This window comes from Miniopterus schreibersii, assembly GCF_964146895.1.
Source record: "Miniopterus schreibersii genome assembly, chromosome: 9".
Taxonomy (NCBI): domain Eukaryota; kingdom Metazoa; phylum Chordata; class Mammalia; order Chiroptera; family Miniopteridae; genus Miniopterus; species Miniopterus schreibersii.
In genome coordinates, this window is record NC_138118.1 from 16,927,460 (window position 1) to 16,944,280 (window position 16,821).

The following is a 16,821-nucleotide window of genomic DNA, read 5'->3' on the forward strand; positions in this document are numbered from 1 at the left end:
CCCTAAACTACTTCAATCTGAATCTCTAATAAATAAGGAAGCTTTTAAAAATGATTAATCACTATGCCATCACCACAGCTAATAAAATTAACAATAATTCCTTATCATAATCTAAAACAGAATTTATATTCAAATTTCTGTCATTGTCTCAAAGCTGTCTTTTTGCAGTTGGTGTGGACCTATATCTTTGATCTCAGAAAGAAGTTTGCTGAGAAAATTAAGAGTGAGCAGAATTCTAATAAGAAGTTTAACCTTTAATGGTTAGGATTGTTTTCACGCTTTTTGCAGAATTTTCTTACATGTAAATGATGAGCTTGTCATACAAGTGTCTCAGTTCCTTTGCTCAAATAAGAACAGAGGGCCTGTGCTGTGCCAGACACTATAGCCAGGCCCGGGTGAGGCGACCGTGTCCTCAGAGGCTCACAGCCCAGGGCAGGAGGGGTGGGGAGGTGAAACCCTGCAGAAATGACTTTCTGTGAGTTTGTGCCCAGGAGCGAACAGGGGCTGTGAGAGCTTAGTGGAAGGAAGGACTGCAACGTCAGGTCCCGTTAATGTAAGAAGACATTTTATGAGGAAAATATTCAATAATTGAGACTCCTTTGATTTAGCCTGATCTTTTCTCCAATCAGTTATTGTAAGGTGATGCCATAGATTGAATGTTTGTGTTCCCCCCAAATTCACATGTTAAATCCTAATACCCAGTGTGATGGCGTTTGGGGTGGGGCCTTTGGAAGGTGATTAGGTCATCGGTGTAGAGCCTTCAAGAATGGGATGAGTGCCCTTATAAAAGAGACCTCAGAGAGCTCCCTTGCCCTTTCCACCATATGAGGACCCAGTGAAAGATGTGGTCTATGAACCAGAAAGTGAGTCCTCGCCAGACACGGAATCTGCTGCATCTTTTTTTTTTCCTTTCAAGTTTTATTTCCCCTTAAAGTTATGATTCATAGCTTGAGTTCATTTTTCAAAAATATGTTTTTATTGATTTTTTTAGAGAGAAAGGCAGAGGGATAGAGAAATGGAAACACTCATGAGAAACAACACATCGATCGGCTGCCTTCTACACACCCCCTACTGGGCATCAAGCCCTAAACCCAGGCATGTGCCCTGACCGGAAATTGAACCGGTGACCTTTTGGTTCATGAGTTGACACTCAACCACTGAGCCATGCCAGTGGGCATGGCAACTTGATCTTGGACATCCAGATCTCTGGAACTGTGAGAAAGAAATTTCTGTTGTTTATAAACCATCCGGACTATGGTATTCAGTTATAGCAGCCCAAATGCACTAAGACAGGTGATGCTTAACTGTATATATTTCTCCTCTTTCATTTTCCTCCCCTCCCTCCCTCCCTCCTTCCCTCCCTCTTTCCCTCCTTTCCTCCCTCCCTCTTTCCCTCTCTCCCTTCCTTCCTTCCTTCCTTCCTTCCTTCCTTCCTTCCTTCCTTCCTTCCTTCCTTCCTTCCTTCCTTCCTTCCTTCCTCCCTTCCTTCCTCTTTCCTTCTTAATCTTGTAATTCTTCTATTTTAGTAGGTTCTCTTCCTGTTCTTGCTCTCTTTCCCATGTCAGGCTTTCCTGAGGTGGATTCCTTTCTTCCTGAGGACCCTGTCTCCTTTCCTCTCTTAGGCCTCATTACTTGGGAAGACCCAGGGTTCTCTGAGTTTTGATGTGTGGTCCCTACACCTCTCTGAAAACTTAAAAAAAGAAGTTGATTGATTGATCTGAGAGAGCTAGGGAGAAATATTGCTTTGCTGTTCCATTTATTTATGCAATTCACTGGTTGATTCTTGTATGTTTCCTGACCTGGGATTGAACCCACAACCTTGGCGTACCAGGACAAAGCTCTAACCAACTGAGCTACCTGGCCAGGGCTGGAACCATTTGTCTTTCTTTTTAAATATGTTTTTATTGATTTCAGACAGAGGAAGGGAGAGGGAGAGAGAGATACATCAGTGAGAGAGAAACATAAATTGGCTGCCCCCTGCACACCCTTACTGGGGACGGAGCCTGCAACCAGAGCATGTGCCCTGACCGGGAATCAAACTGGCGACCTCTTGGTGCATGGCTCAATGCTCAACCACTGAGCAATACCAGCTGGGCCAGGGCTGGCACCTTGCTTCACAGTTCTCTCAGCACCCAAATCCATCCCTTTTTGCTCTGTAGTTGTCTTACTTTGGGTTCCTCCAAGAGCAGGACCTGAGATGAGGGTTCTGGTGAGGAAGGTGTATTTGGGAGGTGCCCTAGGGAGCAGGAGTGAAGGGTAGGGAGGGTGAGACAGGGAAGGAAGAAGAGCCAATAGAAAGTGCCTCATTGATGTGGTGACTGGTGTGGGCACCTGGGGCTCAGTCTGGGTACAATGCACCTCAGAGTTGCCCCTGTGGTGGGTGGGAGGCTGGGCATTTATCCCCAGAGCCTCATCCCCACCAGTTGAAATTGGCTCCTCTAGGGCTATCACTCTCCCTCTTACTTTCAGGCTGCTCCCTGTGGGCTGAGAGGGCTCCCTAAAGCCTCAAAATTGGGAGACTCAGGGAGTGCTGTGCAAGGGAGCTGCACATCTCAGCTGCAGCTGGGCTCAGCGGAGGCCAGGGCATCAAAGTCTGCTAAGCAATTCCCATTCCTTTGGCTTCCCTAACTCATTAATACTAATAACAGCATGATTTACTAAGTGCTCTCTCTACATCAGTCATTGGGCTCTTAGCCTCCCAAACACTTTATCATTTAATCTCCTGAAGGCCTACAAAGGAGGTGACATTATTCCTCCCGTGTACAGATGATAAATTGAGGGTAAGAGAGGTTGCGTAACTTGCTTAAGGGTTAAGTACTTTCTGGGCTGGGAGCCTGGGTTGAAGTGAGGCCTGGGCGTGGGGGCTCCATTACCTTCTTTACAACCTTGATTCCCCCATCCTCAGGGCAGAGTTCCCAGGGCCAGGACCCCTTGGGGCTGAGGATGACAGTGTGCCAGTGAACTTAACCCAGGTGGAGTTGTGTAGTCAGGCATCCCTAGACTCAGATCCTAATGCTGAAGCCTGGAATAAATTGCTCTGTCCTTTTGGAAAAATGGGGTGTAATTATTTTTTGGCTGTATGTTGTTGGGCAGCAAGCATCTGGGGTGGGGGTCTTCTGAAAGGTCTTTCTGGGTTGACCTGATGCTTTTCTCACTAGAATCTGCAAAAATCCTGACTTTGGAGGTTGAACATGGCCAGGTGCTGTCCCCAGACTCTGCCAGCTGTTTGGCAGATGTGAGCTGCTGCCTTAGGGGAGTGCAAGAGAGTGCCTGAGGATGGAAAAGGATCTGGAAAGACAATCTGAGGAACATGCCTTTCTATGCTGACCCTGGGAGTCACCTCCCAGAGGAGGGAATGACATCTCCAGACCTGTGCTCAGAGACCCATTACTGTGGGCTTGGCCTCCTGAGCCACTGGGGCTGGGAGGAGGCGAGGAACTTCTCAGGCTTACGACTGCTCAGAAACAAGGCAGCTCAGACAGTCCCCAGTGGTCACCAAAGGGGCAAATACATCATCCCCGAACCTGTTACCCACCTCAGACAGGCGGGGCCTGGGTGGATCATGGCAATAGCACCTTCTAGGTCCCTGGGGATAAGTGCAAAGAAGAGTGTTGTAAGAGATGGATCAAGGCCTAGACTTCTCAGCAACATAGGCCAAAAAATTCTCTCTTTTTTATTTTATTTGGTTTGCCTTGAGTTTCTGTCACTGGCAGCTAAGGGAGTCTAGACTGATACAGAAGTCAGCCACTTCCCCAGCTGCCAAGTGACCCGCTCAGGCTGCTCCAGTCACATCTGACTGCCCCTCTTCTTGGGTCTCCCCTTCCTCTCCCCCCTAAGCTAGTATACAGGAAAGACTCAGCCTCCGAACTCCACACCGGAGGTAAGTTTGTGCCCATGTGCCCCTTGTCGTGGGTCACTGACATTTAAAGCCTGTTGCTAATTGTGAGGTGAAGAGAAGGAAGTCCACTTACACCCACTGTGAGCTAGACACTGTGCAGAGTCATTATCTCATTAAATCTCCAGAGTAATCAGCAAGATGTTTTTGGGGGAGGGTGATCCTTGAAATCACCCGTGGAAGTGACTCCCTTGGATGGGCCAGCCCAGGACATGGGCTGAAACTCTCAGGTCCTAATGTACTGCAGAGGTGACTCTCTGTGCCCGCAACAAGAACAGTCCTGTCTTTTCGAGGCTGCATATCTGGTTGAGCCTGTTATTGAGCTGCATGTCTTTGTTTGCTTGGGTTTTATTTATTTATTCATTTATTTAAAAACTTGGTGCTTCTCAAGGCTGGTGTGCAGACCCACCCTGACTCTGGGGCAGCATGCGCTCACGCTGTCAGTCTTGTGCTTCGGGGGATCCTTTAGCCTGAACAACTGGCGGCTGGCTGTGGCCAAGCCCAGGCAGAACTGACCTTTGGAAGGGTGGCTTGGAGGAGTGAGAGAGAAAGGGACTGGAGGCCTGGATAAAAGATGTCCACACAGGCTCTCTCCAAGGCTTCAAGGTTTCAGCACCCAGGGCTGAAGTCCAGCTGCTGTAGCATGTCCTGCAGAGACCCCTGCAGCCTGCTCAGGACCACCACCTCTGTGGAATAGAGTGAAGCTTCCAGGACATCACCCAGGCCCTCCAAGGTCTTCAGACCCCTGGTCCGGGGGAAGGGGCAGCTATTGGAGGAGGCCAGCAGGTGGAGAAGGTCCCGGAGGTTCTCCAGGTCATTAGATATTTGGAGCACATTTCCAGAAGGCAGGCTGGTGAGGATCTGTTGGTAAATCGCCAATGTCTGGTCCATCTTGGACAAACTCAGGACAGGGTAGAGCCCAGGAATGAAGTCCAAACCAGTGACCCTCTGTTTGGAGGAGACTGACCGCTGTGCAGGAGGAAGAGGGGCAGCAACAGCTCAGCAAGGCGGGAGACAATCAATTTTCTAAAGCCCTTGGCCTTTCTATCAAGTATGGGGGTCCGTTCCCTTGGTTGCTTCCTTTCCCCCTTCTGTACCATTCTGGCCTAGGCCCTTATTTCTTGTGCCCAGGGGGCTGCCAAGCCTCAAGCTGGACTTTTGTCCTGGACTTTTGTCCTCTTGCCCTTCCCAAACCACCCTTCCCTCTACTTTCAGACCAACCTTCTCTTCTCCAAATGGCCTCTGCTATAGAACCAGCCACAACTCCCTGTTTCTTACCGAGTTGTCTCTTCCCAGGCACTGAGATCCTCCATAAGCGCCCCTTCCCGAGCCTCTCTCTTGTACTCCAGTAACTCTAGCTACTAGAAGGGGTTCCCCTTCCCAACTGCCCACAGCACTCCCTGCACCCACAAGAGGGATACTCTGGACCTATCATGTGCAGCCTTGGCAATGACAATTTTGAAAGCAAGGAGACTTTAGGGTTTCTCTCTGTAAAATGCCCAGGACTCTAGTCCCTGCTTCTGGCAACTCAACTTCTCCCTTCCCAAGGCCACTGTCAGTTGTCCACAGTGAACAGGAGACATGGAAAGCGATGCAGGGCAAAGGCAGGCTTTTAAGGCTGGGGACTACCAAAAACTACAGCCATAAACCTTTAACGAGGGCACACTTCGTTCTGTTCTGCAAGGGGGTTGGGAGGTCACTTGCTTTCTCTAATTTAATCTCATAATGACCTTATGAAGACTATATTATGAGTCCTATTATCTAGATGATGAAACCAAGGCTTAAAGACATTGAGGAACTAGCTTAAGAGTCTGCAGATAGAGAACAGAGGTGCGAAGAGAAGTGGGAAATGGCTGAAGGTCTAGGCCTGTGGATCCCAGAGCAAAGACCCAAGGGGCATTGCTAACTGTTTGCAAATACCCAGAGGGTTGTATGTGAAAGAAGGGAGACTTGCTATTTTGTGTGGCCTTGGCCGGCAGGACTAGCAATAACAGGGAGAGCTTCTAAGGGCAGGGCTCAGCTACAACTAGGAGGACTGCCTCATGATAAGCACATTCTAGACATAGATGGAGTTCCCAGAGGGGATGCTGCTGGGGGGTCTGGTCACTTGCCAATGGGACCAAGGACCTTTATACCTCCCTCTGGTCCTAGGCACCAGGATTCCAGTTAGGGAGGAAGAAGGTGGAGACTGGCAGAGAGGAGGAATCAAGGCCACCAAGGCCCCTACACATCACTGCAGAGGCCTCAGCTAAGCTCTGAGGTCCCAGTTTCCCCCATGGGCTGGCCAACTTCTATTTTGTCTCCCCAGATCCTCCTTACCGTGTGTGAAATGTCATTGATTCTGGTGACAATCGTCTTGATGAGGGTTTTGGTGTCATCCTGGACTTTTTGGATGGGCGCAGCTTCTGTACAGAACAGATAGGGCCAAAGCCACAGGAATTGGCACAGGAGTCCGCAACGCATTTTCCCTCCCGGATGTGCTTCTTGGACCTGAAAACAAAAGGAACCACACATTGCAAGTCGCTGCTGTCTCAGAAAACACCCATATGACCTGTTACCAACCACATTATCCGATGTGGATAAAAATGAGATTAGCTTTGTGCCCTGGCTATCACCTCCTCAGAGTCAAAGATAATTCATTATCTAGAAATGCATTAATAAAAAGCATTTCCTCGGGAGAGGTGAGGCCTGGTCAATAAAACCACGGGGAAGTGTGCTGGAGACCACAGAGCAGTAAGCCAGGGTGTGAGCAAATGGACGTGATGGTGATGATGTGACGTCTGTGTGCTTCAAGAAAGAGAGTGGGCTTTTAAGGTCTGGTTTAAATCCAGCCGCAGACCAGCTGTAAGACTTTAGGCGAATCACAGAACTGCTAAGAACTCTACGTTTTATCCCCTGCAATATACCTATCTCCAGGCTCTTATAAGGACTGGAATACATAATGCATGTGAAAGAGCTGTAAAGGATGGTGACACGTATGCTATTACTACCCCATTGTTAGAGATTGCCTTGCTTGCCTTCCCATTGCTCTCACAGCAGCCTGCTGCTATCTCCAGGATGGCATTTATCATTGGCTTTATTACTTCCCCTCTCTCTCACTGGGAGCCTGAATCCAACCAGCACTTAAGGAAGGTCCAGCAATAAGTCACAGGCAGTTCTGGGCACCAAGGATACAACAGTGAACGACAGGCGTTCTCTGTCCTCAAGTTGCTTATAGTTTGATAAGAGAGACAAACAAGTAAACAGACCATTTCAATTCAAGAAAAAAAAGAGCTTTGCAAGAAGGACAAGTACAGGATATCACAGGAGTCAAAGGGGCTTCCTGGAAGAGGTGCTACCTGAGCTGGGTATTAAAGACTGAGCGGGGTTAGAAAGCGCAGAAAGTGGTCGCCATAATCGCCAAGAACGCAGCAGACTCAAAGGCACGGAGGCAGGAGATAATAGATAACATGTTCCCCCAGAATGTTTGGAACTTTCAACATCACGGAACCATGAATTCTAAAATTAACGATATGCTGATCCTTGATTAAGCTGCAAAGTTTTAATGAGATACATGAGGCAAAAGGTAATAAAGTTAAATGTTTGTGAGTCTGTGGCCAATGACCCATGCTAAGTATATGCAGATGGGCCTGAAATAATAATTAAAGGTAAATAAATTTTAGCATGAAGGGTCTGGAGGTGGCAAAAAAGTTAATCTCTGCTTTTTATGTTCTGCCTCATCTGGATCCTGATAAAAACACAATACATTTTCTGTCCATAGGTGGCATTATTAGTATAATTCATTTCCCAGCAATGTAGTAGAAATCAGCAGTGTGTTTATGTACTATTTATAATGCTTGATCAAAGGTATGTATTTTTAAATCTGTTTTATAATAGGGGGAAAATGAGGCTCAGGAGATGCAGTCACTTGCCCAAGGTCAAACAGGTAAGTGGCAGAGTCAGAATTCACACTCAGAGCTGCCTCCCCCAGAAAGGCGGGGTCCTTTCTACCTCACCCCCAGTTCCTCCAGCCTTCAAGGAAAAGTCCAAATTATAAACCACCCCAATGCCCAGCCAAGGGCTCCTGAGACCATGGCACTTGGGAACAAATACTCCACTCTAGGATGAAGCCATGAGAGTATACCATCATATCAACTTCAAATATGAAAAATACTCAATAATTACGGAGAGGGAACTTCAGATGTTTTTGTGCTTGTCTGTTCTCTTAAAAAGTTAAAATTCAATAGTGTGGTGAAGGCCTGGTGGTGGGGGACAGATATGGGGTGGAGGGGATCAAGGGGAAAAAAAGGGGGGATATCTGTAATACTTTCAACAATAAAGATTAAAAAAAAAGGTAAAACTCCTTCTATTAACTACTTATTACCTGAATAAACATTTCCACCAAATCTCTGTAGAACAGAGTTAAATAATGCTAACTCGCAGTCTGATTCCACCAAACCCTAGCCATGGTGGACAGCTTCAAGCTGTGCAAGGCTTCAGCTGTGGGCTCTGCCCTTATTAGCTGTGTCTCTGGGAAAGATATTTAACTTCCCTAAGGCATCCACTCCCATCTGTAAAATGGAACTGGTGACACCACCTGGCTCAAAGGGTAAATGACATGAACCTTGTAAAGCCCCTGCCTCTGTGTGTGTGTGTGTGTGTGTGTGTGTGTGTGTGTATGTGGGGAGAGAGAGAGAGAGAGAGATGGAGGGTGGGGGTGAGGGGAGTAAAAACCAGTGATTTCTGAATTGTGTAATTACTGGGCAGGGCTTGAAATGCTTGGGCAACACTACCTGTAGCCAACTCTGAATCAAGCATTTGGCCCATTGCTTCCCCTGGGCCATCTCAACAGGGTACCAGCTATTTTTGGGTCTTCCTCTTGTGCACAAGATTGAGTTCTATCCCGTCCTAGGATTTATGTGTTAATGACACCCTCCTTTCCGAGAGAATTTATTAACAGATTAACTCTGCTCATAGTGGCTCTCACATAATGGCCACCCTGTAATACCTTAATGGAAGAACAGTTTACAAGCCCTCTCCATCAGCACCGGTAATATGCTTCAGTGGCTGCCGAAAATAAACTGCGGTTCCTTGAAACGTGGAATTGAAAAGCTGCTGCTAAGTCTGCCTGAGAGGAGAGGCGAGGGTTAGGGGAGCTCGCAGAGAGACCTGGTAACAGGCCCATCTGAGATCAAAGTGATGGAGAGGACCTGGACCACCAACACATAACACACAACATACATGCTCACACACACAACACGCACATCACAGGCACACACACACACAAACACATCAACACCCCTAACCCTTTCAGTAGAGGCTGCTAGTTGTCTCTAACATCTAGTCTTCCTTTCTTCCCAAGTAATAGGACATCAATTAATAGGACATCAATTACTTGTCCCATCAAGTAATAGGACATAAATAGGGATGTGGCCATCCAGAATAAATACCACGCTTCCCAGCTTCTCCCAGCCAGGTATGGCCATGTGACTAAATTACGGCCTATTAAACAGTGGCGGCCCTTACGTTGAGTGCCTTCCCTTTTCACTCCGTCCCCCACCCCGATGCAAGAACTGAGGGTGCAGTAGCCGGTGTTCTGGTGCCGTCTTGGATCATGAGGACAACAGCCTCACCTTCGGAACAGAGAGGAGGGAGCTGGAGGAGCCCAGGCGCCTGAGGACTTTGTGGAGCTGAGATGCCATACTGGCCTTGGACTGTGTGAGGGACATAACCTCTGTCTCGGTTAAGCCACTGTTATTTGGGGTCTCTGGTAAATGCAGCCAAACTTAATGCTTACTAATTGACACACCCAGACATGGGCATCAGAAAAGAGTGAATCAAGTTTTCCTTGGTTCACTTGAATGTGAGTAACTGGGTGGGGGGCCTGGCCGTGACCTGATAAAGGGGGAATTTTGGGGAGTAGCAGGGTTTAGGGAGTGGGAAGGGGAGGGATAATTCAAGATAACAACTACAACTTCATTGAGCTTGGTGACTGACACATAATAGTCACTCATTGTGTGTTTGATGTTTGACAGCTAACGTGTTGATTGTCACTGTGGGCCAGGCACGGAGATGACATGGAACCACAGGAAAGTGGGAATCAGGAGTGAGGAGGGAGGAGGTTCAGACTGGTGGTCTCCCCAGGAAGCCCAGGTAGTATTCCTCAGTATTGGATGTTGCCAACTACTTACATACATCTTTTGAAGAATCTTTAAGCAGATAACATGCCTTGGGTAACTTGGTGGGGAGTCATCCTGTTTAAAACGATGAGCTCCTGAGTTGGGCAGAACTATGTCTGAGTTGGAAAAATTCACTAACCTCTCTGAGACTCAGTTTTCTTACCTGTAAAGTGGGGATGATATGAATTATAATTTCCACCTGCGACTGTGATGCAGATGAAATGAGATAATGCACATGGCCAACCAACTCCAACACTCATTAGCTGTTATCACCATTATTTCCAGCTAAGACATCAAGGAGGCATCTTGGAGAAAGTGGCATTTGATAAGGGCCTTAAGATGGAAGAAATTGGGTTTGTGAAGTTGGAGCAGAGGGGCAGCCCCAGGGGTTGGCAGCTGGCAGGGGAGGTGTGATAGGTGAAGCGGGGAGGGGGTGCGTGTGAGTGGCAGGCAGAGAGGCTTCTTTCTGTGGAAGTGGGGAGCTCTGATCACCCCCTGGTGAATGTTTTTAGCCAGTGATAAGAAGGGTGGAAATGCCAATGGGAAAAGGCATGGGGACAGGTCTGGAAATGAGGGTGGGCGGTGTGCTGACTTGCTTGGACTGGTGGGACCTCAGGCGGACCCATCCAGCTGATGGCTGGGATAGGGAGGGAGTCTTAGTTCAGAAAAAGAGGACTAGGAGGGAGACCCAGGGGTGCAGATTGGGATGGCCACAGGAGGGAGTGGAGAGAGCTGGGAAGATGAATGCCTGGGCTGCAAAACCTTTTCTGTCTAGAAGTTTTCAAAGCAGTTTTGAACACTTAAGAGCTGTCATTTGCTAAGATGAGCTGCTGAAATGTTGATTCAACATCCTGTCTCGTTCATTTTCCTCTGACTGTTGTTTAAGCAGAGCCTGGAGAAGGAGAGGGGTGCCCCTGGGAGAGGCAAGGGGAGGCAAAGAAACCATTGCCTCTGAGCTCTGCCTTCCACTCTGAGGCCAGCCCCTGCCACTCTCTCCTCTGCAGTCCTTTAATTAAGACCCTGCCACTCCCAGCCTCTCTACCATCACCCTCGGCCAGGGGTGCGCTGAAGAAGAAAAGAGAAAAACCAGAAAATGGAGCCTTCAGGGCAGCACTGGGTAATGAAACGTAATCACAGAAGAGGGGCTCCCAGCCAGCGAGAGAGGCTCGTATAACCAGCCACCAACCCTGCCACCAACCCTGCCACAATCCCACTCTCACTTCATCTGCATCCTGGGCCCTGGCCCTGCCTCTGTCACCCTTAGTTGACACCTTCCTTCTGTCCTAGGGGCTGAGGCAGACCAAGTAGGGGCCTCTATGTCAAGGTAGGGCTCCTGCCCAAGACCTTCTGATGACGGCAGTGGGGGAATGTGGGGAGCTCTGGGCCCCAGAGGCATTTGCTGGTGGAGGCTGCTAGCCTCAAGTATCCAGACTCTTCTGCCGTCTCCTGGTTGAAAGTTCTGGAGGTTAGCAAGGGATCCCGCCCACTCTTTCTCTCCCTTCACTTCTCCAGCCAGCAGGGTTTTTATAGTGTCTCTCTGGTGATCTGTGGCATCCTCCTGTGAATTCAGTCCCGGTAACTGGTGTTTGTTGTTAATCATGAGGAAAAAGCTTTGCATAGTCTAAGCCCTCTTCCCATAGAAATTCTTCCTGTGGACCCCTCCATTCTCCCATCCCTTCCTTCCTTCCTTCCTTCCTTCCTTCCTTCCTTCCTTCCTTCCTTCCTTCCTTCCTTCCTTCCTTCCTCCCTCCCTCCCTCCCTCCCTCCCTCCCTCCCTCCCTCCCTCCCTCCCTCCCTTCCTTCCTTCCTTCCTTCCTTCCTTCCTTCCTTCCTTCCTTCCTTCCTTCCTCCATAACTCCAATTTGGAAGGGATTTGGGGATGGGGAAAGACAAAGGAGGGATAGAGAAGATTGGATCCTGGTCCTTCAAGTTACTCAGAATCCAGTGGAGCAGACAGAACCTTAAACAACTCATTCTAACACAACCTGGTGAAGGCTATGAGGGAAGGAGCACAGGAGCAAAGGAGAGGACAGGGGGACTCTAGGGAGGTGAGGACAGCTGTGCACAGGAGGCAACATCTGAACTGAGACCTGAAGGACAGGAATTCCCAGGGAAAGGAAGGCAAGCAGGGCATTCCAGGCCAAAGGGACAGTGTGGAGCTGAGGAAACCTACGGTGGGTTTGGGAGAATTCAACAATATGGGAGAAGTGTATGAGGCTGGAGTGTATGAGGCAGGCGGGCTAGAAGGTCCTGGGCCTGATTCCATGTATAGTGGGGACCTTGTGGGAGATCTGCCATACTCGGGACACACACACACACACACACACACACACACACACACACACACACACACACACGAGCCCTGGAGGCCAAGTTTGTATGACCAGTGGTAGGCAAGAGACCCAGAATGCTCTTCTCTGCTCCCTTTGCTTCTCCAACCCCTGACTGGGTCAATCAGAGCCTCTCCCAGGAATTTAGAGCAGGGCTTCGGGGAGCCCAGTTTGTGTCTGTTGTGGGCTCGGAAGCGCTGGGGTAGCCACTGCTGGCCTCACATGCATGGGGTGCTGAGAGAGACCAGTGTCCACGCAGCCATTGACAGGCGGTTACAGTCACTGCCTGGGCTCCTTCCTGACCTTTCTGGTGCCTGACCTTGTTTGTTCTGGGCCCTCGTGAGGCTCAGCAGCCCTCCCTGTCCTTACCCTCCAGTATGAGATACTCTTTTCCACATATATTTACTTGAGTAGCTTTCAACTTTCTGAATATATTTTCGACCAGGAGACATATAGATACCCAAAGGTAAGAGAAACAAATGTCAAGAAAGAAAATGCACCCTTACTACGGGTAATGCACTCCTGAAAATTTCCATTCTGGTGTTTTGTTTTTCCCCTTAATCCTCACAGGATATGATTATTGATTCTAGAGAGAGAGGAAGGAAGAGAGAAGGAGGGAGAGAGAGAGAGAGAGAGAGAGAAACATCAAGGTGAGAAACACTTATTGGTTGCCTCCTGTATTGTACCGTCAGGGATCAACCTGCAACCCAGGCATGTGCGCCAACCGGATACCAAATCACAACTATTTTGGTGTACAGGTTGATGCTCCAACCAACTGAGCCACCCAGCCAGCGCCGTTCTGTTTTTTTATATGGTGGTCGCAATAAATACAGGAGATTGAAAAACAAGAAGTAGCAGAAATGGTTTTCTCTTATTTGCAATCAAGAGCTTCATTTGAGAACTCGTGTTGACACACTTAACCAGTTGCCAGGGTGTGGGTGTGGGTATGGGGGTTATATAATTTCTGTTCATCAGAAACTACCCTTCCATCTGATCCCATCGGAGACAAGAAATAAGTTTCAATTTCTATGTCAATTCCAATGGTTAGTGGGCTTCCTGGAGCGCTGTGTGGAGGGGGATCTGAAGCTCCATCCAGGCTCAGAGGAGAGGGTGCCCAGATCAATAAGTGAGGCCTGCCAGGCACAGGAGAGGCGGGTATGCCACTGTTCCAGCACCTCCCAATGGCCTGGCACAGAGCAGATGCTCATTAAATATTTGTTGACTAAATAAGTGAAATATTTCCTATCCCTGATCTTTGTTGTCTAACCAGGCTAACCTACCTCTACGATGGCTCACCTGCCCCCATCTTGATGTCACACCCCAGAATTCACTTTTGCCCAGCAGGAATTTCTAAAAGCTTTTTAAATGGAGACAGGAAGTGCTTTAGCATCCAAGTGTCTCTTTCACTGGGACCTTGGTTGGCTTCCTGCCCCTCATATGTGTCTTCTAGAACCATGTTGACCCCAATTTCCTTCAGCTTCCTGGGTTGTGCACCACCCTGACTTCATCTCAGGTGCTCCCTGCCTTGGTCCCATTCCTCAGCCTCGCTCCTGCTCCTGTGCTCTGGGCCTCCCACCCTTGTCAGAGACCTCTGTCCCTCCTGTCTTCTCTGTGGTTTTTCCCCTCTTCCGTGGCCCCAGCCTGGGGCACCCCAGAGTACAAACGTAATGTGTGCACAGATGGAGACGAAATAGTCTATGGGATGAGATGCTGGCCCTGGCACTGATCACAGATTCACTTCCCAAGAGCTAACAAACTGAGCAGCAAAGACCGTAAAGTGCAGTTTGCTGAGAAGCAAGGCATTTCTGTTGTCACACATGAAATAAGTGCAAAGGATTCTGTGGCATCAGGTGTGTTGCTTTTAAGCAGAAACAACCTCTCTATTTCTCTGAGACAACTGTGTGGACAAAGAAGAATTTCAAAGCCCTTGGCTGGCAGGCCAGCACAGAGCTGCTGCGCTGGAGTTCTACTGCTGGTGGGGACAGAGCCTACTGATCTACTGACTGCAGGAGAATTTGGCTCGATATTTCTTTAAATCACATGCATGCTATTCAAGGATGCACACAACATGAGGACTCTACCTCTCTGGACCCCTTCTCTCCTAGACCACCAAGTTTCCCTGGGTGACATCTAGGCTGGAGTAGGGACGATGACTCCGGGCTCTGTGAGGAAACCTCTCCCAAGTGGCCACCTCTGTGCCCTGCATGGGCCACTCAGACACGACAGGCATCTGCCTGGGGCTGACCGGCCGAATTAATTGCAATTTCTCTGGCTCTGTCCTTGGTGCTTGGAGCCATTTCCAAGAACAGAGGGGGAGGAAAATATTTCCCCCAAATACCAAGAAGAGTTATTTTGAGCCTAAGATGTACAAAATATGAGGACTCCTTTGGCCAACATGGAAATGTTCCCCTCAGCCCAGTGTCCTCAATTGCTTGAAAAGGAAAAAAACCTAAAAGCATCCACCATTTTTCTCTTGCCTTCTCCCCCCTCCCAAAATGAGAGAAATGGTCAGCATGGGCTTTCTGTTCATGGGGTCATTCGAATAGGAGCAACCAGGCTCTGCAGACTAAAGAGATTGGGCACCCTCTCTCCACCAGCCCCAGCTGACTGCTGCCCACCAGAGAACTCTGCAGAACAAACATAAGGGAGCTGACAGGGGTCAGTTCTCATGAAGGGGGGGTCATCAAGGTCTCGCTTCTGTGGCCGTGCCTTCAAGCCCCTGCCCTCTGCCCACCTCCCCCTGGGACCATCCTTCCAGCAGAAAATAATCATCTTGTCTCTCCAAAGTGCCATTCTCAAACGACAACCAGGCCACTCGTCCCACTCAGATCGAACTATCTTGAAGAAGTCACTTTTCTAAAGTGCCACCATCTTTAAGCTATAGAAACCCGACGGTAAAGAATCTAAAGAAACCCGACGGCGGCCACACCCACAATGAAATCTAAACCCACAATGAAATCTAAACCAAGCCAAGAGAGAAGGCAGGCTGGAGGCAGGCCTGGTAGGCCTGTGTGTTTGGTGGTCTTGGCTAGAGAGGTAGTAGCAGTGAGACACCGGCCTCTCCCATGACCTGTTGTTCCGCAGGCCCAGAGAAACCCAATTGTCTGCGTCCTGCAGAAGGCGATTTGCACAGCTCTGAGGCCAGCCGTGGTGAGGCCCAGGACGACTCTGAGAGGTGGGGTTTCTTCCTGACTCCTTTCTCCCCGGCCTCTACTCCATCCCTGACCTGACCCAGGCCTCCGCCCTTTACAGCCCCTCACATGCAGAGGTGGGGACTCCCCCCCACTCGAACATAAAGCCGGAATCCCTACCCACAGAGCAAGGCTCTACCTAGTCCTCAGAAACTGAATGCTCCACTGCGTGTCCCCTAAACCCTCAACTTTACCCCCTAGCCCCAGATGGGACTGAGGTGCCCTGATCTTTGGGGCTGTATGTGCTCAAGGCAGTTTCCAGAGCATCTCAGCGGCTGGGCTGGGGCTCTGACCGGTTCCAGGGACCCTGGCTGGTTCCCTGGGCACAGATTCCTGCCCCGTGGGCGCAGGCACAGCCCAGCCCAGCCCAGCCCGGCCCGGCCCGGGCGGCGCTCCCCAGCTCCCAGCCTCCGTCCCTCCGGTTAGAGCTGTGCAGAGCTACCGTGGTCCAGGAACCAGCCCTCCGCCCTGCCCGTGGCGCCTCAGTTTCCCCGGGGGCCGAGGCGGGGAGGGGAGGGGAGGCCCGCCAGGAATCACCCGGCGAAGCAGAAAGACGCGCCCCAGGGCCTTACCTCGCAGCTGCTCCGCGGTCCCCGGGGCTCCATGCCTGCCCGCCCCTCTTATAGCCACCCAGGCACAACTTGCGCAACGGGCCGCCACTGCCCGGAGCACCCCGAGTGCCAGCTCCCGCCCCGCCCCGCGGCCCGTGGGCAGCTCTGGGGCCTCGAGGGAGGGACTCCGCGGCACCAGAAGCCACTCGCACACCCTCGGGGACTCCCGAAAGTTTGGGGACCGCTGGCAAGAGTGAGAAATCTTCCCGGTCCCGTGAGAGGCTGTGGCGCTGCGGTGGCTCGGGGATTAGCCTCTGGGAAACTGGTGGCCGTCGGGGGTGCTCCTCTGAGCCCGCCCGAGGCGCCCTTCCAGCCAACTCTCCCTCCCTCCAGCTGGCTTGGGTGACCTTTCCACCTCCTCCCCTAGGTTATGAGGGGAGAACAGGGGCTGGGCCACCCACTTTTAAAGTCCTGATACCCTTACAGTGCCAGGCACACACTGGGTGCCCAAGAAAAGTTTGCTGACCTGAACCCCAGGGGCACCATGCACCACAGAGCTGGCTTTTTTTTTTTTAAAAAGTATATCTTTATTGATTTCAGAGAGAGGAAAGGAGAGGGAGAGAGAGAGACAGAAATATCAATGATGAGAGAGTCATTGATCGAGCCCGCAACCAGGGCATGTGCCCTGACCGGGAA

The 16,821-nt window shown here is 50.0% G+C and overlaps 1 protein-coding gene across 1 annotated transcript; it reads right to left on the reverse strand.

Annotated features, from left to right (window-relative positions):
* Positions 1–1,892: 1,892 nt before the first annotated feature.
* LEP (leptin) lies at positions 1,893–16,163 on the reverse strand. Its single transcript, XM_081146841.1, has 3 exons — positions 16,147–16,163; positions 6,215–6,385; positions 1,893–4,864 (listed from the first exon to the last, which is right to left on the reverse strand). The coding sequence occupies exons 2-3, from the start codon at positions 6,356–6,358 to the stop codon at positions 4,505–4,507; spliced, it is 504 nt and encodes a 167-aa protein (XP_081002967.1). The 5' UTR covers positions 6,359–6,385; positions 16,147–16,163; the 3' UTR covers positions 1,893–4,504.
* Positions 16,164–16,821: the final 658 nt, after the last annotated feature.